At 44.0% G+C, this 23,667-nt stretch overlaps 1 protein-coding gene across 2 annotated transcripts in view; it reads left to right on the forward strand.

Annotated features, from left to right (window-relative positions):
- The first annotated feature begins 213 nt into the window (after window positions 1–213).
- Window positions 214–23,667, forward strand: part of cdh8 (cadherin 8) — a 92,270-nt gene continuing 68,816 nt past the window's right edge. For both annotated transcript variants that reach the window (XM_034580488.1, XM_034580493.1), the window contains exons 1-2: window positions 214–675; window positions 2,715–3,221. In XM_034580488.1, coding sequence (XP_034436379.1) covers window positions 2,964–3,221 — 258 coding nt within the window. In that variant the 5' untranslated portion in view covers window positions 214–675; window positions 2,715–2,963. The remainder of the gene's footprint in view (window positions 676–2,714; window positions 3,222–23,667) is intronic.

Genomic DNA, 23,667 nt, shown 5'->3' on the forward strand with positions numbered 1-23,667 from the left:
CATTTTGGCAGCAGGGGAGAAGAGTGTGCGCGTGCGTGTATGTGTGTGTGTGTGTGTGTGTCCATCTGTTCCTTGCTTATCCCTATCAAATGACAGTGTAAACGAGCAGCCTAAGCTCGCCCGGCCTGCTATTTCATTTCACTAATAACTAATAAAGAGAAGTGCAGGGCCAACTAATGCCTCAATAAAGAGAAGAGAGAAGAGTTAGAATGTGAGAGGGAAAAAAAACGGATCGGAATATTTTACCTGCTCTAATATCTACAGCCACACAGCAATGTGAGACAATAACCTTTGCGCGTCCGTGCCGGTGCGGAGCGGAGAGCGCGCATTCATTTGTGCGCCTGTTGAACCGGCTCCTCATCAACCCAATGAACGCGCGGAGGGGAGGCTCTCTTCGCCGCCGCTCATCTCTCCTCCATCTCCTCCTCACTTTTCCAGTCAGCCAGCAAGCCTGTCGGAGCTCTTACAACTACAAGCCCACAAACACTGTCACTCCGCCTTGACACCCCGCAGGAAGGATTTCTAGCCTCCTCCCTCTCAATTTTTGGCATTTTTCTCCTTTTTCCCAGCACCGTCACGAATGAAACCCGTTGACTTTTTTTTTTGTTGCGTATTTTGAAGGGAGGGGAAAATGGTGAAATGATGCAGCAGCGGAGAAGGATGCAAGTCTCACGAGTAAGTATAGCCCGCCATAATGCAAGACCTAACAGGTATCAGTGCTGTGCATGAGTGTTTTTGTGCAGAGGTTGAACAGGACCTGTCCCTGTTTCCCCATCGCGGGGCTAAAGTCAGTCTTTCCCGGCGCGTTTGCAGGAGCGAGGTGACACGGAGCAAGTCCACAGACAGCTCCGCAACTTAGGCTGCCTCCTTTATTCACATTACACTTGCCTTTGTCGGCGGTGTATTGCGCACATATAGACATATATACATATATATATATATATATATATATATATATATATACACAACGGCGGATACAGTACGGTTACATTTTACGCGTGTGCGCTCCAGCCCCACGTCCCATGCACTTAAATGGACTGACTGGACACACTGTCTCCTCTGAGGGTCCAAAAAAAAAAACTTCACAGAGAGGACAAATTTGGTTACTGGTGGTATGTGCTGCAGACTATTTCAGACGTGTAAATAGACAAGAGGCAGCCTCAAACTTCATGGATTAATCTGTGGTTTTACTTCTTTATTCAAAAACGCATTGTTCCTCTGTAGAGTTTCTACCATGGACAGCTCCTCCGCTGCCGCTGCGCGGTTCTCTGCAGAGCCGCCAGCCCGGGCGGCTTTCCGGCGGGGAGCTGTCCTCTACCCCGTGGTGCTGAAACCGGTTTGCTTACGCACGCACTGAGACTTGATCATAAAAGATGAAATAAAATATACGAGGGGAAATTACTGTTTCATGTCAGTGCTACAATTTTGTATTTTAACAAGTTTATAATTTCCTCTCATTCGTTTCCCCTAAATTAATATATATTATTATAATTATTATTATTATTAATCCCTCAGTCTCCAGGTCGGTGTCTATAGCTGGAGATTGTCACAGTACCTCGGATCTCTCCGCACTTTGTGATGTTGCAGCTGCCTTCAGGTGGAATACGTTGCAGCTTATTGTCCTTGGAATTGCGCTGCTGGATCCCTGCTTTACTCCACACCACACACAGTGACATACTGTGTGTGGTGAAAAGTTATCAAAACTAACACTGACACATGTGCTGACAGCAAACCATTCGGTGCTGTGAAAGCATGTCCACCTGCATCAGTTTTTATCTGGGGACAACTCAAAGCCAAGTCTTTGTGTCTGTGCTTTTTTGCCTTTGGTTTTTTGCATTCTGGTGAACAATGCACATCCGAGTGTGGAACACTGTAGCCACTGAGCTGGTGAGAGGGATGTTAGGCTAAAACTACTTTTGATTAAAGGGCAACATTTACATTAGGTTCACTCTGTTATATTTAATTTGGTTATTTTCCGTTTTTTTTGTGTATATCAGTGCTTCACAGAAAACAGTTGTTCAATGTAACATTACATATTTGATTCAGTGATTAAACATGCCTGTGAACACCTTCACATTTAATCACAAATGTGTGGATTACTGTATCCGTGAGCTGCAGCGCTGTTGACTTTGTAGAGCTCACCTGCAAACAGCCTCTCGCTTTGGAGCTGACATTATTGCATGCACGCATGGATGTCTAAGACATCTGATCGTGGCATAAAAGGATATTTCACCCAAAAATGTTATGTGAAAACATTAATCATACTGAAGATGTAATTGCTTACAATCTTTCCAGGATAATCCCCAGAACAACAGATTAAAGCAAGGCAATCTAATGTTGTGGGCTGAATAGCCTCAGAGTGCAGACATGCCCATTTGTGGTTCAATTGTAGCAGGATAATATGAAAAGAAGATCGGAATAAAGGGTCACGGCTGCTCCAGATAGATCACTCGTGATGATGAAGTGACATCTTGACTTCTTGTCCTATAACAAGAATTGGTGTCTTGTTATTTTTTTTAATCCCCTTTTATCTGTTTTCTTGCCCTAAAAGCAGATTTGTTCTTCTGTCTATCTATCTTCTTGTCTCGTCTGATTTTTTCAAATGTTTATTTGACCCCTGTCGCTTATTCCTTCCTCCCCCTTTCATCTCCACCTACTGACAACCCGTCGCAGAATGAAAAGACAGCTAACAAACTGTGATTGCTCCCTCATAGGTCTCCCTCTCGGAATAACGCCAAATGGATGCTGTGCTGAGTGCCTCAGCCCTTCACCAATCGCTATGGAGGCATACCATGCAAGTGACCTTTATCACACCATGAATGCAAGCTCCGCCGTTGAAAGAGGACACAAGTAACCTTTTCTTGTTACCTAAGGAGCTGTTGATCTGAAGAGAGTGGGGGAAACTAGACGCAGAGACAGAAGAGTCTCGTTAAACAAACAAATACAAAACACACGACGACAGGATGCCAAAGCGGTCTGAGGAGATGCTCATGGATCTGTGGATGTCCTTGCTGCTGGTGTGGATTACTTGTGCTCCTCGTGTGTCTACGACTCCTATCGTAGGCCAGTCCAAAAGTATACAAACTGGTGGGTCCGCAGCAGTGGCGAGCGGTCTTGGCGAAGGACAAAGATTACTGAGCCGCGCCAAGAGAGGATGGGTTTGGAATCAAATGTTTGTGCTGGAGGAATTTTCTGGACCAGATCCAATTCTAGTTGGCAGGGTGAGTGCTGTGATTGTCAGCATTATATTAAGCTCGCTTATCGTGTGGAAACATTAATTCGGCCATTTGAATGCTCCCTCCGTTTTTTTTTTCTTTTTCTTCCCATGGGCAGCGGGAGGGTTTTGGTTGTCAAGGGGAAGCAGAGATATGGGGACAAGAGAGGGGGAGGCAAGGGGAGGAGGGTATGTGTGTGTGTGTGTGTGTGTGTGTGTGTGTGTGTGTGTGTGTGTGTGTGTGTGTGTGTGTGTGTGTGTGTGTGTGTGTGTGTGTGTGGTTGAGAGGGGGTATCACAAAATGCTTTTGGAAATAATTAAACTCCCATCGAATAACAGTGGTGAAATTTTGTCTCTTTTTTTGGATGTCAAAGAATCTAACAATCTGTTTAGCAGTCACACAGATGGTTGTTGTGTGTTTTTTTTCACTCTCTGCCACATAAAACACTTGACAACAAATGCCCTTACCCCACTTTTTTTTAATTTCCCATTCTTTCCCCTACGTCCATTTTTTCCTGAATAGGCATAACACAGGAATTGTGCAAAGAAGGCTGCTTTAGCTATAGTTAGTTTCTCCATTACGGTTCTGTAACAAACAGAACTGTGGGCCACTCCTGCAGCTGAGGGCCACCTGCTCCCTGGCCTGTGTGGAAGTGTCAGGCAGGTTTCAGGGGAGGGAACGGCTACTGGCCAGCCCGGCCAAAGCAGCTTGTTCACAGCTCATTGCTGGGACTCACCTGGGGAGAGTCAGCCTGGCAGCCACGTTCACTTCCCTCCCCTAGAATATCACCCAGCCACTCTGGCACGGGCAGGAATGCAGGCCATCAAGCATAATATTTGATCTTGTTCAGTCATAGCTTTTGCAAACAGTGTTTTGGTGCCTAACATTTGATAATTGGTGGGTATGCCTTTCTTGTCTGTGACATATTTCCATCATGATGTATTAAATATATATATATATATTTATTTTTTTTCAACCCCTCAGAAATGGCACTTAAGCAAAAGGGTTTGGTTGCGAAAAAAAGAATGAACTTGTAGTCCAAGTAAATATTTTAAATTATACTTCCTCTTGTTTTTTATTTTCCTGTTTGTCCTTACTCTATCTCAAGCATTGTCATATGGCTGCATCAATTAAACATTTGCCACCATGCGGGATTTCCACCTGTGTTTTCTAAATACCATACAAACACAAAAATCCTGTTAAGTGATGCATTAATTTTTCAGGCGAGTCAATTAGGCAGCCTCTGCTGGATTCGACAGTGTCTTCAGAAGGCTGAAACATACAAACACTCACCGGGGCCTCTGTGACCGGACGTGAGATTGGTATTTGAAGGTTAGATTTTAGCTGTGAGACACTGAGCATCAAAGATAAGACAGATCACCTGGCGAAATGTTGTGCGTTTATAGACATTTAACCTGAAAATGTTTCCTGAAAAAGTGTAAAACAGGCACAAATGGAAACCATGAGGCAACAGTCAAAGACCAAGAACACGTTCATGACAGAGTTTTGATTTCGTAACTACAAGCTCACGCGCACTGTGCTGTGCTGTGTGCCTCCGGCCGGAGCGTGGATGGTTCTGCAGACTGTCAACAGAGAATTGGTTGCACAAAATTGCACAAAATGAAGCTGTTTTCAGACAAGATGGATAAATTCTCTGAAGGTCTTAGTTAATGTTTTGCTACAAACTTGAGTGTGGAGCAGGGTTCGTCACAGGTCTAAGCATCTTCCTGTTGAAGGACCATGCAAGGGTTTGGGCGCAGGATAGAGGGGGTAGCTGCGGGTGAAGAAAAAACGCGGCTCGCCGTTCGTGAGGCTATGATGATGGGTTGCGTTCATTGCGAGGTTAAGTGCTCATGAGTATGCCTGGCAGAGCTAAGATAAGTCCTATGTTAACCCAGATGGGAACTATTGGTTTAAGAGAATAAATCTCTCTCCCTCCCAGTTCCTCTGTCTAATTTGCTTCCCTTTTCTCTGAGTTTCTCACACTTAATTAAAAAATGAATCAAATGGGTGGGAGGTGTGATTCCAATGGGTCATACAGCCCTCTGTGTTTTTTTTTTATTTTGCACAATTTCCTCCGCTGTGTGAGGCGGCATCTATCTGTGGTTGTGGGCTGATTGTCAAGGAAGTCCAGGCCAAGGTTGGACTCTTTCCATCCTATAGTTTTTTTTATTGCTGGTGCACTCTGAGGTTTAATTATACTCGCATCCCCAATCTTTGTCGGTGACCGGGCTCCCCCTCAACTACGCCAACACTGGGACTGAGAGTGAGAGACAGTGTTTGTGAGAGGGACAGAGAGAGATTGTGCCATCGATTTTCAACGACGTGCTGTTTGCCGTGTTCTTTCTCGGCACCCCATTAGCATAAATGCAGGAAAGCAAGGGGGGCGAGGGAAGACGGAGGTGGGGAAGAGTGAGAAGGACGTCCACAAGGCGTGACAGCACCCTTCCCTTTCACTGTTCTTGTTCAGCGCGTCGTTTTCGTGACATTGTGATTCACTGAGCGGCGCGTTCGTCAGCCCCCCCGTCAGTCCCGGGGAGGCAGGCGTGCAGTACCTGTTAAAGTGAAGCAGGGGAGACAGCTGTGAAAGCTTGTTGCTCAGCTGTAGCTTAAAACGAACACGGTGTTGGAAGGGATTTTGAGGATTACTCATCACGAGCCAGGGACGGTTCAGAAATAACCTGTCATTAGGAGCAGAAATAGGCAAATGGTGTGTGAAGGTAGATAGGCCCTGAACCGACGGATTTAGGTGACGCACGTTTGCTCATTGTTGACGACGAGTGGGAGATACCACTTCGACGAGTAATGACTCTCATGTAGACCACTGGAAGGATAAGTGAGGGTAATTTTAGGCAAAGCAGCTCTTGATTTGCCAGTATAGCCTGGCTTTTAAAATGAAATGAGATTTGGGTAATTCTAGGTTGTAACCTCGTCTCAGACTCCTCTTCATTTCTGTCCAATCCGGACGTTCTGCGGCGTTAGCCCAAAAGTTTGCCGCTTCAATCAAAGCTATTTCAATTATTTAAACATACAAAGAAGCAACTCATTTAAATTAGGCCATTAAAGGCAAAACAGTGCCTTAGAACAAAAGACAAACAGTGAACAAATTGCTGTATGTGCACCAAAGAGAAAGCACAATGTGTTTCCTTTGTAGCGTTAGTCGGATTGATGGCAGTTAGCGCTGGAATTTCTCACAGCCTCGGACGTATCTTTCCCAGACTCCTTTTACTTCCTGGCCATCATTTAGTATATGGTGTGTAATAATGATGGATTCACGTCTGCCGAATTGTAGTGCAGATGTGATAAATTCACTGGTGCCTCATCCCATTGTCCAACACTTTTATCTGCCACAGCATCATGTGTTTTTTCCCCACAAAGAGAATTGATAATCAACCATTAATATTCATCGATTCTGGCTGAACTGCAAGATTGCAAAGGACTGACAGCGACACGGAAAGAAAAAAGGCTTTGATTATTGATTCAGAAAAGACAAGGGATATATCTGTTGGAAAAAAGAGGAAATGATAACTTTGTGTATGTGGGGAGAAGGAAGGACAAGCTTTGTTCTTCCAAACAAGCTGTTAGACAGGATTCCCAACAAGAAGGACCGATGCAGGATCAGATTGCTGGTGTAATGTAAGAATGCAGAGCTTTTAGCTACAAGCAGAGGTGGTTTCCGTAACACACACACACACACACACACACACACACACACACACACACACACACACACACACACACACACACACACACACACACACACATGATAGTGTATGGCTTGTCTGAAATGGTTCAATCATTCTCTCTTGCTTTCCCTTTCAGAGCTACATTTAGCTGAAAAAAAACGGCTCACTGTAATATAATTTAAGGTTGGAGTTTCTTTTTGTTTTGGCTCAGTTTACCACCCTGACGTGGACCTGAATAAACCCTTTTTATCTGGGATAGTTTTCCAAATTCACTTTAGTCCTCTTTGCTGCTTTTGTTGCTTTCTGCACTTTGGACTGTGAGTACAAGATGTGGAACATCAGTCTATAAATACTGATGCGAGAGCTACTTCTGCTCGGCTGGAATGCCTTTCTCTGTCTCTGTCCCCCTCACCTCCGCCTCTCTTACTCTCTCTCGCTCTGTGATGGGGGCGATTATGGAGAGAGTGACTCTTGAGCCAGAGTAAGCTTGGCTCCGGGGGCCGACGGGGTGTGGTACGACGACATTGTTAAAATTTCTCCAAGTGTTTGGCTTTGGTGGTGCGAGGCAGCGAGGCACAGCTAAGCAGGATTGAGCCCTGAATGCAGCTGCCAGGGCAGCCTGAGACTCCCACCTTCTGCCAGAGCGACCTACTGTTGCTGGTTTACAACAGATCAGAGGTTGCCCCCCCCCCCCCCCCCCCCCCCCCCCCCCCCCCCCCCTTAACTGAGTCGTGCCAGTGTAGGACCCCTCCACCTTAATCTGCATACATATACATACTGTAGCTATTGAGTGGGTATAAGACTTGGCTTTTGATTGATGGATGAGGAGGGGGAGTTAACGAGAATATTAGCTGAATTATTGCTAGTGATTGATAGTCATTATGACACACAAATTACACGCATTGGCTCGGATATAATAAATTCTCAAATATAGCTCACATTAGACACAGGTTCCCATGCATTAGTCAGAGGGTTGAAGCAAAAGCTGTCATTCAATTCAGGAAAAGAAGGCCCTGTCAATGTTTGCTGGACTTAATTTCATTCCATCTGGGTTCTCACACCCACAGCAGCTCCTGGAATACAGCTCTGTAATCTCTCTTCAGGCAGCACCACAAAGATCCATATTGAGCTGCAGCCTCGCAGCAGCTCCTCCGTCTCGCAGGCCTTAGATCTCCATTCCCTCCGCTTGTGTAATTTAGAAAAACCCCGCTAACACTCGTCTGTCCTTCGCTTCTTCTCCCCTCTGTTCCTGCGCTCCTCTCTTTCCCCATGCATGGCTCACCTGTACAGTATATCACTAATGCCGGCAGGGCCAGTATATCAATGGGCCATGGTCACAGTCTCCCTCTTCCTTTCCAATCTCTCCCTGTGTCTGTCCCTCCCGGTCTGTAATAAAACACTGGGCCCAGCGGTGGCTCTGATAGAGCTGTGAGATCACATTAGTGCTGCCCTCGAATAGCTTGACAGGTTGTCCACGGCTTTCTGTTGTCGTCCTGCTTCCTATTAACAAGCTGCGTTACGTGTGTGTGCATGTGTGTGTCATAGCAGCACAGTCCATTCTGGCGTGTAGCAGACCAGGATGAGATGAGCAGACACAGGCTTGGATGGAGCATATTTAGACACGAGGGTTGTGTGGGCAACAGTAAATACAGTGTGTCCACGAAGCTTTATAGCTGGTGTATCTTTGCAAACATTTGCAGGGCTGTCAGCGCCGGCCATATTTCTGAAAGGTTTCTCCCTAAACTGCTGTATGTGGGTTTTAAGCAGAAATTGCAGTCTGAAATCTGTGGTATTTCAAATTTACAGGTGACCACCTCGCTGACATTATTACTTTTCCAGCATTGCTTGTATCTTAACTGTTATTGCCAAGTAATTTAGTTTTTTTTTTGTTCAACCAGGCTGTCAGTGATCATTTTATAGAAGTACCACAGTGAGCACTCACACTTCACCATTGGCACATGTGTCATTTTTTCAAATATCCCTCATTCCGTTTCGCCCTTTATGTCTTTTTAAACACACCCACGCGTATAAACCCGGCGTACACGCAGCTCACAATGTCCCGTCATTCCCTCTCACATGCACCCCACGACTGCTGCGCACTAAATCACATACTGTATTCTCTCCGTGTGTATTTTCATCAGGGAGATGCAATCATGTTTCAGTTCAGTGTATCATAAGGAGGCACACGACGCGTCTTGTCCGCCATCCCTGGAAGCTCTCCTGTGTACATGCATCAGCTGCAATAATAATTTAACAGGAAAGCACATCCATTCACACGGCTTCAGAGTCCCTGAGCAAAATAACAAGCTCCCTGCCATCACTCACATCTGCGGCTCCGAATCATTAAATCCATGTTGTACAGTGAGCCGCTCACGCGGGGGCCCACTCTTCCTGAGCTTCTACATCAGGGCTAATTCATAGCAAATGGCCCTTTTGTGGTTTCACCTTGGACCGCGACGCCACGATTACCTCTGTCCCATGTCAGTGTTTGTCAGTCAACAGTGTCAAAGTCTTAGAGTGCAAATCCGGCAAAAGCCCCCCCACCTCTCATTAAGTCAAACTGCCCCCCCCACCCCCTCCTCCCTTTTAGTGCTTTGCCCTTCCCTCCTCTCTGCCTCCCCTCACGCTCCCTGGCTCACCGGGCTTGGCCTGGGCTGGATGTGCGGAGGTGGAGCGCTTAGCAGGCTAAATCATCTGGCACTCTGCCTTGAACTTTGCTCTAACTAATTTATAGGAATTAAAGCAGTTCGCCTGAAAAGCTTGGCTCGTGCCAGCTTGGGCTAATTTACTCGGGTTTCTTTTGAAAATAATGTTTTTTTTCTTCTTAGTTTGGATTATATCTTTTTCAAAGCATAAGGAGACGCATTTGCAATTTAACAGGCTTAAACCTCTCGGCTTTTGTGCTGCGCTGACATTCAAATGATTGTTTATTTCTCAGACAAAACACTGGCTCGTGTATAATCATATTTTAAACAGGCAGTGACAGACGACTAAATTAAGTCAACATTAAAGAGCCTGATGTTGGACATTCTGTTTACTCGAAAATCTGGCCTGTGTTTTCCAGTCAAAGACGCCGGCCAAGCATCAGTAGCAGTAAATGAGGTTACAGTTATTTAAATCAGATTATTCAAATCAAAAGATTATGATTATCTGAAACCTGCTAATTGGCCCTTGCCTCTGACATAGTGGGTGCAGGCACAAGCCACAGCAGCAGCGGCAGCTAAGGATTCCTGCTCCCAGTGCCAGTGCGCTCTTTTGGGCTCGATGTTTGGCTCCTCTCCCCAGGCAGCTCCTCTCCTATAGATAGAGCCCAGCGTATATGTGAAATGCTGCAGGCGGCTGCAGGGAGCTTATCCCTGCGCCTCTGCTCCCATACACGTCCCATCAGCCAAACTGGGACTGGCGGAGTAATCTTGTTAAGAATGGATGTTGTTATTGTGCGGCTGGATGTGCATTTGGCTTCATGGTTAGGCAAAGAGCACATGTGGGCTGGAGCCAGGGAGACAATGGGGAGGGAGTTTTGGAGAGAGTGCCTATTTCTGGCACTTAAAAGATGACAGTCCTCAATCCTCTTCCCCCTGCCTCCTTACGTTCCCTCCTCACTCCTTCCCTGCGTCCTCCCTTCATTCCTCACCCGCCTCAAATAACATAATAACAACAAAGCTGCTTCAGTAAACAGTGGATGTGACATTTACTTGGAGATCAGTGTCTTCACCTATAACAGGTATTAAAGATGATGATTATCATCACTGCTGAGCCAAAGGCAGCGGGCTGCTCACCTCAATCACGGAGTTGACAGAAAAGAAAGCCCAGGAAGAATCAATGGCTCCATCCAGTGTTTTTCTTCTCTCTCAATGCAACCACTCCTAACTCTGGTATCTGGGTGCCAACAGACTGTGGTTTTGACCTTTCTCACAAATGAATTATTTTGGTTTAATGATCCCTTCTGCTGGAAGAATGAAAAGATTACTGAAATAATAGCCAAGGGAGGAGAAGGGGAATAAAAATGGGCAACACACACACCCTTTACTTTATTCTACGACCTTATGTACACTCTACGTATGAACACCTGTATCCCTCTAATAGCGCCTCATCCTCGTGTTTGTCTCTCCAAGACGCATGTGAAACATCCAGCCTGAGCCTTACAAATGAACTGACTTCAAGAAAAGCCCGGGATGTAACAAGCTTTTGTGTGTGTGTGTGTGTGTGTACGTGCGTGTGTGTGTGAAAGTGACACTTTAGATATTTCTTTCTTTACTCCTCCAATGTTTGATTAATTCTTCTTTTTTTCTCCCTGTCGGATCAGAAAAGAGGGTGGGATGTGGAGGGGAGAGGGGGGTTGGATGCATGAAAAATTCACAACGTTATAATATAAAATCCAGATGAATTATGAATGCTTAATGGGAATCAGGGCCGAGCGTGCAGGATGTTGAAATTGTTCTCAAAGAATCGGCGGTGTATGCGCGCCACGTGCACAACGAGGGACACGGCGTGTTACGTTGCCTCTCTCAGCTGCTCTCTCCTCTCTCGATGGCAACAAAATGAGGTGTTCAGGGACACTGAGTGGAGGATGCCAGAAACATGTGAAAAGCTTTTAGGGGCTAGAAGCCGTCTGTTATTGAAGTCTAGATAATTGCCTTTATCCTAGCCGCCTGTTGTTGTGCTTGTGGATTGGACATGCAGCAATGGTCTATCTGATGAAATATTAACAAATCTTTACTAACACCCGCTCTTCTTTATTGTTTTTTAACTAAATGCAGAGCTTCAAGGAACAAAACAACTTTCCTGTTATAAATAATCGAGCATCCAGTTAGTGTAACATTATCACAGATGAGTTTGATGAAAGGCTGGACTGGTGTAATGTTGGAGGAGAGTGAACACTTAGTTAGAAAAGTGTAGCAACGTTGTGTCGGTCGATTGCTTAAGACTTCAGAGAATTACTCTCATCAAAAATGATTTTCTTTCAGGATAAAAGACATTTTTCTATATATTTTTTGAAATTGCATCGAAGCCCCAACGTCCCATGGCAGCAGGAAACTGATACTTTGGAGGGGATCCTTACCCTAAGCACTGGAAAACATCATATTCTCCGTCAGTACCTTAGCAATATTAAAACACACTGAATTGTGTTGTCTGCTTTGCTGCATATAAGCAGAGAGTCCAACTGGACGATGGTAAATGAACACCTGCTGAGTCACTGGCACCAATGGAATTGAATTACCAATTACTAGCTACTACCATTGATGGAAAAGTCACTGTCACTGTAGGGGAATGAATAAAATAAAACAAGATATTCTGACTGCTTGGAAAAAAAATGAAATTGATTTAATTCCAAGGCATTTCAATAATAATAATAAATGGATATTGACGAATGCTTATTGTAATAAAAAGGTATATTTTTTCTAAGCCAATCCTTATCAGGGTCACAGGGGGTTCGGAGCGTGTCCCTGTCTGCACTGACTGGCACAAGAGGCAGGGCACATCTTCCAACACACATACAGGCAACACGTTCACATGGGCAAGTTAGAGTTTCCAGTTCACCTACGCTGCCTGTGGGCAGAAACCAGAGCAGACACGGGCATAAGAGTGTGCTTCATTTATTTCTAAATGTTTTATTTGCTTATTTTTAAAGCCATTTTTTTAAAATAACAACTGAGTTACAGTGAAAATAATAAGAAACGCTTGATGTGTTAGTCACTCTTAAGTCAACGCATTTAAGAATGCCATTTCAGTAACGCGTTGAACAAAATAAAAACCCAAAACCCAAAGTTGTCAACAATATTATCCTTTGAGGAAATTCTCTTTAGATACAGAGCGGTGAAAATAAGAAGAGTAAAGATACTTTATATTTCACACATAAAAAAAACCCAGGGAGCTGTATCTTGGAGGGAAACCCCCTCCGAGTCTCATGAGATGACACTCTTCGCCTCTAAGAAGAGGAACACTCTGCCAAATGGCACGGTGCCCTTTTATGTTGCTTTTCTGCACTTTATCTACATCATGACGCCGCGTTGTCGCTAATAGCTGATGAGGACGAGGAGCAGCTGCGGTGAGGCAGCGGTATTTGAATGGCTCCTCAGATCTTCGGTTGGTTTGTCATCGGGGGGAGAACGACCTGGGCCAGCCCCAAAGCCAATGTAGACTCCATCTGGATGGAGGCAGAGACACAGGTCCTCGTTTCCCTGCATCTCAATCTGTGCCACACTCTTAGTGTTTACAGAAGCCGGCGCCCGCTTGAATCACCACTTGCCAAGATGTGGTATGTTTATCAGTGTCCCGCTCCGCACACAGTAGCACTCGGCCACATAAACACAGATGCACATCCAAGCGCAAATACACGTTGTCTATGTTTCTCATTGAGTGGCCAGATAAGAAAACATGACATTATCTTTTTGGTGCGACTGTGTACCTGTGCATACACATGTGCATGTGCCTCTCTGTCGGTGTGCATGTGTGTGCACATAATATGTGCTAACATTGTATCTGTCTTGATGACCTTTTCTTCTTTGTTGATGCCCGGTGTTTTTATAAATACCATGCTAATATTCTGGGATATGTAATTACCACACCACGGCAGCACTCTGCCTCTTTATTAGTTTTCTGACAATGGCCTTCCTCGTCGCAACGGAGTGCTGTGTGTGTGTGTGTGTGTGTGTGTGTGTGTGTGTGTGTGTGTGTGTGTGTGTGTGTGTGTGTGTGTGTGTGTGTGTGTGTGTGTGTGTCTGCCCATGTTTAAGTGTGAGTGATGCTCTTCTCTTGTCCTTTTTACACAGCTGAATCCTACAGACACTCCTCATGCAGCTGCTCACATACATCTGATAAAGAAAATGGATTGAGTGTGTGATGTTGCTTCTATTTATATGTCGGTTTAGCTCAACAATAGTTAGAATATCCATGATATCCCATTTCTTATCCAGTTATTCATCCACTTCTTAGAAATGATCTCTCGGGATTCATAAATGGATCATATCCAGTCCAACACATAGATGAAATTAGGATGGAGGGATTTAACTGAGCTGAGATACCTGAGTGCTCTGTATTAGTATTCACATCAGATGTCTCGAGCAGGATTTCCACACACAATATGTGTGCTAACATTTACAATGCAAAAATCAGAGCGGGATTCCTGCCTTTGTTGCATCACTCGTGCGGAGGGAGAATGGATGTCAAAAAGGTCTCAGTGAATACGTAATTGGATGGTGCTCTGCACGGGCTCGCCGTTTGTCGATAAGGATCACACTCCCCAGGTTTGACTCCGGGGATTAGGGCAGAAGCTGTTTGATCTCTGTGGTTTTGCATAAAAATCACAAGTCTCCTGAATCCTGTAGCAAAGGAGCTGAGTTAGCTAATTGGGAGGTGCTGCTGCATGCATAGACTTCCACTGTAGCTCCGTGTGTCCTCAAGATGCCTTTGACAACGTGACAATTACAGTAAAGTCAGAGTATTGTGTTAATGATGCTTTCAGAGTGGAGGAGAATAGAGGGGAGTTTTGAGCCATGGAGCAATTGAGGCACTGTAAGAATTCTTTCAATCCGGAAGAAGAAAAAGAAAAAAAAAGTGTGGCACAAAAAACCCCCATCCCAATCACCAGGCAATCAGACAGGAAACTGAACTCATTCATCGTTAAACAGGAGCCATGGACAGCCTCAGCTCGTGGAAGTTTATCCTGAGACACAGAGCTGCATTCAGGGTCCCCTATGTTCACATCTGATCCACACGCACCTAAGTAGCCAACGCAGCAAAAGGAGAGTGGGGTGTGCCAGTTACGGAACATAATTGCTACTAATGACCATTAGGAGTTTGGTTTTCATCCTCCAGGGGCTTTAGAAAAGGCCTTTCGTCTTATCAGTTGATTGGAAGCAAATAGAAGGGGCCGGATCCTGCATAGTAAGTAAACAGGGGGGTAGAATGGTGTTACTCTATCAGGGGGGAAGCCTAATGGAGTGGCAGGGAGCTCATCCCCGGCTAATGCCTGAGCTGCAGCAAATGGACAACTGCTCACAAACCTCTGCTTCACTTGTCAAATATTGGTAGCATTTTTTTTTTGTTCTGCCAGCTGAATAGAGACAAAAAAAATGTTGCGTCAGTCTCAGGCTTCACTTTATTTTCCTGCTCCTAGCAGCTAAAAGCTGTAGACCTCTGTGCTGATCTGTAGTAAAAAAAAAGATACTTGTGCTTTTCCAGCAGCAGCGCTGGTAACCAACTGTCAGCGATGGCATTTTTTTCCTCTCTGTGGATTCATTTGCATTATGCAAATGAACAATTGATATGGATCTTCTCCCCTTCGATGAACATTTTGCACAGCAATTTGCCAAGCAAGTAATTACTTATTGACAGAGGGATATTACACAGGAAATTGTTGCATAAAATGGCAAAGTCATCTCATTGAAGTGGAGGCAAAAAGTCATATGAATAACAATAATAAAATTAGAAATCATCAGCTAAATGGACATGAGTTATTGGGGGCTGCGCTTGTTCTCACTGCGCTCTCTTCACCACCACCTGTGGTTGCACTCTGGGCTCGTCGCTTTGCATTTTAATTAATTCCAAACATTATTAAGGATACAAATTCACTGTCTCACTCCGCTGCTCTATGCAATGTAGCTGAGCTGCAGGAATATCAGCAATTATCCATATTGTGATGGAATATTTACGCCATGTTTGTGTAAACTGAATGTCACATTGTGTCGAGATGAGTAATAAAGGCTTTTTTTAAACTCTTAACATGGTGAAACTGAAGAGTTTAAACAAATCAATTTCTCAGTTTGTTTAAATAAACAGAAACTGCTCGTTCAGCAGCACGTCCTGCACTTCCAGTATACGTAGAAGTGGAAAGATAAGGTGAGGAGGATTTCACAGTTTATTTAGATGGACATCATGTTTTAGTTACAGCACACCCGTGTGCAGTTTGTCTCAACAAGATTCCCTCTGTTGAATTATAAATCAAAGGCTGGTTTCAGAAGCTATCTAAATGCATTAAACTATTTTCTTAAGGCCAGATTTCAGCAAAGGACTATTTCAGCTCTAAGGCATCATCAAAACAACCCAAACCATGGTGCACTTCAACACTTTGACCTCCACTAACCTTGAACACAAAAACTAATTTCTAATGTTTCATCTCATAGCTGTATTTTCTATTGTCTGTTTCCACCTTAAGAAATTGTTTCCCCGCACGCTGATGCCGGCGTGTCTGTGTCAGCACCATTCTGGCTCTAATATCGAGCATCCCAAGAGATTGGCACCTGGAGGAAGGCAGAAAAAGGGAAAAGAAAAAAAATGGCCTGTGTGCAGCTGCATTTTCTTTCTCAGTAATCGAATCCCTCAAAAGGGTCCCATTTTTCTTCATCTCCCCAGGTCCACAGGACCTTTAAACAGAGCAAGGCACCAAAAGAAGGCGCCATAGAACACAATTATAATTCCAATATAGTCTTGTAAAGAAAATGTAAACAGATAGCCAGCCTGCAAAGCTGCCCCCATTTTCCCAGAAGACTGGTAATAAAGTAGAAAAGATGTAATACTGGAAGAGGCTTTTTACCCCCTGTCCTTTTCTCACTCCAGAAATTGAAAAAGTGCGGTGCTCTGCAATGACACTGGTGGAAGGAGGGATACTGAGATTTATGAGCGATTTAAAGGTGAGACAGAGGAGATTTTACCGGCGGCATAATGCAGTTTGCAAATGAACTGTAATACATGAGCATTGATAAGAATAATTGATAATCCATAGCGCCTGTAGAGCCTTAATTTCCACTGCTGTAATGTTTTGCCACAGGCTTAATTTCAGAACCCTCAAAAGCAGGGAGCAAATTTTGACTTGTAAAAGTGCGCTGTTTTTCTCATTGGCAAATCTTGAATTATTTGGGGCGAGACATTTCCATCCCTCTGCATCGTTTCCTCCTCTCTTGAATATTCCATTTGTTGTGTGCCGTCTTGGGGGTAGCATTTGTTTTATGCCTGATTTTTCTTTTTATTTCTTCCCCAGTTTCTTCTCCAATCATTGGAATGCAGAGAAAGCAGCAAAAGGCTGCTTATGATAATTTCCAATGCCGTGGTTGCAACTGTCCCAATAATTACTGGTAGTCGAAGCCGCTCGGGCAACACAGCTCAAGGGTGTGAGTGCACGCAGGACTGGATGTGTTTTTGTTGCACTCAACATCTCTCATTTATGTTTTATAAACTGTTGCAACAGTCATGTGGGGTCAAGAGTGTTCCGTTTGTAAACCAAACTGGGTGTTGACACAGATTTAAAAGATTTTTTGGCAACTGAAAATAGCATTCTGTTATCATATAAAGTCATTTGAAAGTTTAAATATTATATATCAGCCGATCTAGTGGAGTAATGGCATCCTGCTCTTTGTTTCGGTAGCTGGTTCTGTGCGGTTTAAGTCCTTCCCTATGAAACAGTTGGCCCTCCCTGCTTTACGAATGGAGATGGCTCCGGCTCTGATCTGCGATGTAAACACGACACACTCATTTTCACCTCTTTACCACAACTTCAAGAAGAACAAACACATCTGTCAACCTGCTCACCTGTTAAACCAGAAACACAGCAGCCCCACACACTGTTTTACAGCCTATGTGCTACACACAGCACGTCACAGGTATACCAACGAGTCTTGCCATGCTAACTATGCTGCTAGCCACCATGCAGGTCCTGTAAAGAGTGCGGTGCCCTTTTGAAACACACACAGACCACAGCACCTCACATGGAGGCCTAGACCCCGACAGGAGCACCAATGAGACGGATCCATTTTATGTACATAGTGACTTTATTCAGTTGTGTTTGTGGACATCCATAGATCCCAGAGGCTTGGTCCGAGCACAAAGGGATGTTATCGACGAAGAATTTGTTTTTGTTGGAGATGCTGGTGCTACTGCAACATTTGGTGACAATGAACCCTTTCAGCTAAAAATCCAATGCAACTCTGACAACTTCAAGTAATAGTAAAATCTGATTATGTGACCTTTACCACTACAGTGTTAATCCAATCTGGTGGAGTTACTCACTTAGCTCCTGGAGTCGCCTCGTTGGATGATTGTGACGGGCTCCACAGTTTCCTGCTGAGTGTAAATCACACAAAGAAGGAGAAAGGCATGAATGTTTGTACTTGCATGAATGAATGTTCGTGTGATCGAGAATCTCAGGCCAAGAGGCAGTAAGGCCCAGCAGGCCATGAAGACGTGGAGGGGGGGGGGGGACAGTTTAGTGTGAGAAGGGGAAATGGCTTGGTGCGACTGCAGCTAGTCATCCGTCTGCTGTGACACCCAGTGCATGGAAGATGTCCCCGGGCAAGGCACAGAAAGAAGTGTGGTCGCGCTGAGGAGTGGGCGGCAGAGTGGAAGTGTCATCCTCTTTGCAAGTGTCACTCTGTCCGTGGTTCCTTGTCTGTCTGTCGCACATGGATGCCGTATCTTTAGACATGTTGTCGCTTCCTTAAACGTGCACTCACACAAAAATGTTTTTAACCTGTTGCAACAACTTAGCACCTATTGTTGCCAACGAGAGGACTGAAACGTCCGGGTGAGGGGGGTTAGTGAGGAGCAGCACAAATGAAAAGACCAGAAAAAAAGATACCAAACCTTGAAGGTTTCACTCATAGTCCCTGTGTGGATTCATATGTGTGAGAACACATTGATCTCCAGCACTGTTGTTTCTCTGCTGTGAATAAATTGAATAGAATTATATGAATACTTTTTTAGTTGTCAGTGCTGTTCTGCTTATCGAGGTCTCACAACATTCGAGACTGTTACATTGCCCTTCCTTTACGAAAGGTGTGCAGCTAAAATCTGATTGGCATTAATCACATTAAAGAGAAAGCCCTGCTGCCCCCTCCATAGAATCTAAATTGGCCATGCCCACTCACTACCGATTTAAGACACTGCCGATGTATCTGTATATTTAAAAGCACATATATTTTTGTTATTATTTTAATGTATTTTGTTATCATACATTTTTTTAATTTACATATTATATTTGTATTCTTTTGTATTTAAATGTTCTTTTCTTTTTTTCAATTCTTTCTCCCTAATTTCATCTTCTGACTTATTTTTTTCCATCTGATTGGCCTCTTAAGTGCCCCTGGTCTATCAGTGGTATTGTAAAGAACACAATGTGCTTAATCTAGGAACAATTTTCCAAATACATTCAATCGTGTGTGGCTTCACTCAAAGCTATAGCGGTAACAGTTAATAAGGAATGGCCACCTTACTGAATCAGATATTCTGTATGGATGTTGGACATATAATTAAACCCTCTGTGTAAATTGTGGCCCCTTTATGGCCCCCGGTTTTGAAAAATTCCAGATCTGCCGCTGTCTTGAGCAAATGCGTTTAAGCATTTACGACATTCACTGTCTCTGGAGAGAGTAAGTCATGCTGGTTTCTTTCATTATGAGTATGAATTTTATATTTAGTAAAACCCAGCTTCATCTCTGACACCCCCCCTTCCTCATTACAAGCAATCGTCGTTAGCAGCGTTACCTTCAGAATCAAGTCTCTCACCGTGGGTTACTTAGTTAGAGGGAGAGTGACAAAGAGACGAAGCGAAGCTGAGGGAGAGCGAGAGTTGCTCTGGATTTTAATGGCTCCTGGTCCCCAAGTGTGGTCATGAGCCTCAAGTGCACCCGACAAGGCCTAACCAAAAGCCCCATGCCGTGTGAGTGACAGCATCAAAGTGCATCTGCATACTGAGGGCAATTCTCCCAGCTTTCTGATTTCTTTGCAATTAAAATGGGTGCAGGGATGGAAACACACGCTGTGATTATTTCTTCCCTTTTCTCCATTTTCTTTCCCCTATACTCTGTTTCTTTTTTCCCTCTTCTCTCCCGTAAACAACGCCGTCGCTCCTCCCGTTTCCTGTTTGTTATTTTTCTGTACATTATTTCCAAACCCTCAGGAGGCCCAGAAGAGGACAGGGGGAATTAAACAAATGCAGAAAAAAGGCTGAGGGGTGAAAATGTAGAAAAGACACCAAAGGAGATGTAGCTGAGACAGAGTGAGGGGGAGAGTGTGAGGGAGCTGGATTTTCACACTTTTACTTTTAGCACCTTGCAACGCCATGTTAAAGAAACGATGTGCTGCTGCATGAAAACATCTTTCTGGAATACGACTGTGTGACCCACAGCGTCACTCACAGTCATTACAGTGGCTTGTCTTTACCCAGGAGCATCAGACATTTCTTCTGCGTCCAATACTTCATATTCTTCCATAAATATATCAATCACCACAGACTCATCAAATAACATTTTTGTTTGAGCGGTACGAACCAAAAATGAAATTTATTTGTCAGGTTTATACTCTATCTTCCTTTCTCTCCCTCCCATTAGCGGATTGGCTACTCAAGTGCTTTTTCCCTGTCAAGGGAGCTGCGAAAACTCCGTACGAGCCAGAATGATGGAAATTACTTTTTTGGCTTCTCTGTGTGGCACTTGTATGAGGCCAGGAGTGTATTTCAAATGTAATTGAGTCTGGTGTGTTCACAAAGGCAAAGTGACCGGAGCGGCGCACGTTATCTGGCTCTTGGATGCGCGGCCAAACTTTTTATCCTTCCAGAATTCAGCTGGAGCTGGTCGACAATGACATGTGGATGGTTTTGTTTTATACCTGTGTCCTTCTCCCTCCGCCTCGCCCTCCAAAGTGACTCCAACGCTCCTCCATTTGGCTTCCATGTTATTAAATGAAAAGACCTGAGGTTGCGGGGAGTATACCCTCACTTGCTCGCAGCATCACACGCGACAGCTCCCTCTGGGGATGCCACCAAATTCAATTTCACTGTCACTGCCAGCCTAATGACGCCGACGACCCTACGGAGCAAATACAAACTTAAACGTTTTAATCTGTCACAAGCTCCCTCTCACATTATTCCTGATCCTGTGACGTACAGTGTTTTTTTTTTTCATCCACCCGTACCAACAGTGCAGGTCAATAGGTCTGGCCACCCCGTTTCTGTGTGTGTAAGCAGTTTTGCCAGCATCTGGAGCGGCTAAATGGATATTGGAAGCTGTTTCTGGAGCCGAAAGAATGTTGGACAATGGTTGAGATTGATGAGTATTTGGGCGCTTTCCCTGTGACCCCACCGCATCTGGCAGGAACAAAGTCAGGCAGGTGTGACAGCCAGCATCCATCTACTAGTCAGCACACACACAAACAGACACACACACACACACACACACACACACACACACACACACACACACACACACACACACACACACACACACACACACACACACACACACACGCACACACACACAAACCTATGCACAGTGCAGCCTGCGTCTTCCACCAATTTTAGCAAGCAAGGATGCACACACATATCTTGTCAAATACACACAAGACAGCAAGCAAGGCAAGTATGTGCACATTTATTCACACACACACGCACACACACACACACACACACAATACTGACTGCCTTCCTAGCAAGCTCCACTGTGTCTTTCCAGAAAGGAGTCGTTGTGGCAACGCTGACTTCCTTCAAACGTCTGCTAACTCTCAGGTCTCATTATGGGAGACAAATGCCATACCTACGCTGCATCCTGACTCGTTAGCACCGGACATGACAACCATCGTGACACATTCTCACTTAACTGTGTCCTCCTCTGTTGGCTGCACGGGCAAAACCCACAAGTTGGGATTTTACATGTAGTCCTTAATAAATCAGATTTGGCTTTGTTGGCCAAGTATGTGTACACATACAAGTAATTTGATGCATGTTTAATATTGCTGTTAGTACTTACATAGAAATAGACATACAGCTATACGTAGGAGGACAACCAAAATAAATGGACAAGTAAACGAACAAAAACACTTAAATTATGGTGGTGGATACTCCATACTGTACCATAGTATAGTATGTGAAAAGAAAGTAAAGGAGAATTTTCAGCAAAACACTAATTGCCAACACCATGAGAGCATGTACACAAGTCAACTGGCTCTGTATGCTGTGAGCAGCAAGTTGTGCAAATAAGCAATTATTTTGTGCAATGAAAGAAATAACATACTGTAGGGGATGGACATAGTGGGATACATATCATATAAGAGGCAGACATTAGTTTAGAGTAAAAACATATAGATATTAGACTGTCAATGTCATTTCTAATGGCATGAAGGTCTCGAACCATACCATTATTTCTACGTGGAGCTATTAATTCAATTATGAGTTAAAACGTTATGCTCATAAATGTTAATGAGCAGTGATCTTTTATGTTTGAGCTTTCTGAGGATTATTCAAAAATAAGTGGAGTATTGTTTCCTGAAATAGATTTAGCTTTTGATTATTTTTTGTTTGTGTGCAATTGTTTTCATTACAGTGTTTATCACAAACGCAATTTCAATCATTCCCAAATCTCAGAGATAGATATCTACAAACCTGAGCGAATCCAACCGACACCATCTGCATGGATGAACATGACTGCACATATCTTTGATCTAGCTCATGTTTTCATTATGGTTCTGATTTCCATCCAGCTCAAAATGCATAAAGAGCTATGCTATTCATCTCAATCAACTCAGCACAGACAAAGGCACAGCAGGTCTGACACTACTACACACACTTAACTCCGGTTAGGAGCGGATCACTGTCTGTGACTGGCTGCCATTAGTTAGTATTCTCAACACCTCCTTACACCAATTCACTGCATCTTTAGAAATACAGAATTTACAAATTACTGCATATACAACCTCATTTAAACTTTTGTATTACATGGCAAATTTTGGTTTGCGTCTTTCCTCCTTCTCTCCACACTGAGTTTTCCAGAACATGATCTTGTGTACAAATTGCTTTTAATATACATTTTTATTAACAGCGTATACGACAGAGTGCATGTTCCACTTGAAGAGCAACTTCACACCTTGTCTGGAGGGTGGGGGGGGGAGTTAGGTTGTAATTGTTTCAGTAGTCATTTAGCATCAAGTGGACAGACTCAGATTTACATGTATTTTGTAGATTCCCTCTGAAAAGGGAAAACAGTTTATTTGTGGTTTTACATAAAAAAGTGGATCTGGCATCAAGTCACTCTCTATATTTTGCCTCTCAATCAATCAATCAAATATTATTTGTATAGCCCATATTCACAAATCACAATTTGTCTCATAGGGTGTAATAATGTGCGACATCCTCTGCCCTTAATCCTTGACAAGAGTAAAGAAACACAACCCAAAAACCATATTAACAGGGGAAAAAACATAGAAACCTCAGAGAGAGCCACGTGTCAGGGATCCTGCTCAGAAGTGCAATAGATATTATTATTATCTGTCGTTATTGCAGAGAAAGAAGCAAAAACAATAGTAAAGACATTCCTTATAGTTGTTTTACCAAATGTACATTATATTATTTATTATATTTTCACAGTTGTACTAGACAAGCCCTTTAAGTCTGTGCTGGTGATCATAAAATATTTGATTTCTGACCCCACATGATGCTCTAGGGGTGTTTGTTTCCACAACAACATGAATTCGAAAAAAAAACAACAACATTAAAATCTGCCAGGCTTTCATGACAGCTGTCCTGCACACATGCGTGTCCTGTTCTTCCAAACTGTGCTGGAACCCACGGCGACCTGTGTGCTGTGTCGGGAGCATGCTGACATTTACGGAGCAGTACCTGAATGCAGTCATGCAGGTTCTCTTTGCAGTAAAAGCATCTCTCAGCCGGGTGGTCCACGCCACCATTGTTAGAGTGCCTTATTCTGTCAAGCCCCAGGGTACTGGCTCCACCACCCCCTCCGCTCCACGCGCCCCTCATCCCCTTCACCACCGTCATAACTCCC

The sequence above is a fragment of the Hippoglossus hippoglossus genome, chromosome 3 (assembly GCF_009819705.1).
Source record: "Hippoglossus hippoglossus isolate fHipHip1 chromosome 3, fHipHip1.pri, whole genome shotgun sequence".
NCBI classification, from domain to species: Eukaryota; Metazoa; Chordata; class Actinopteri; order Pleuronectiformes; family Pleuronectidae; genus Hippoglossus; species Hippoglossus hippoglossus.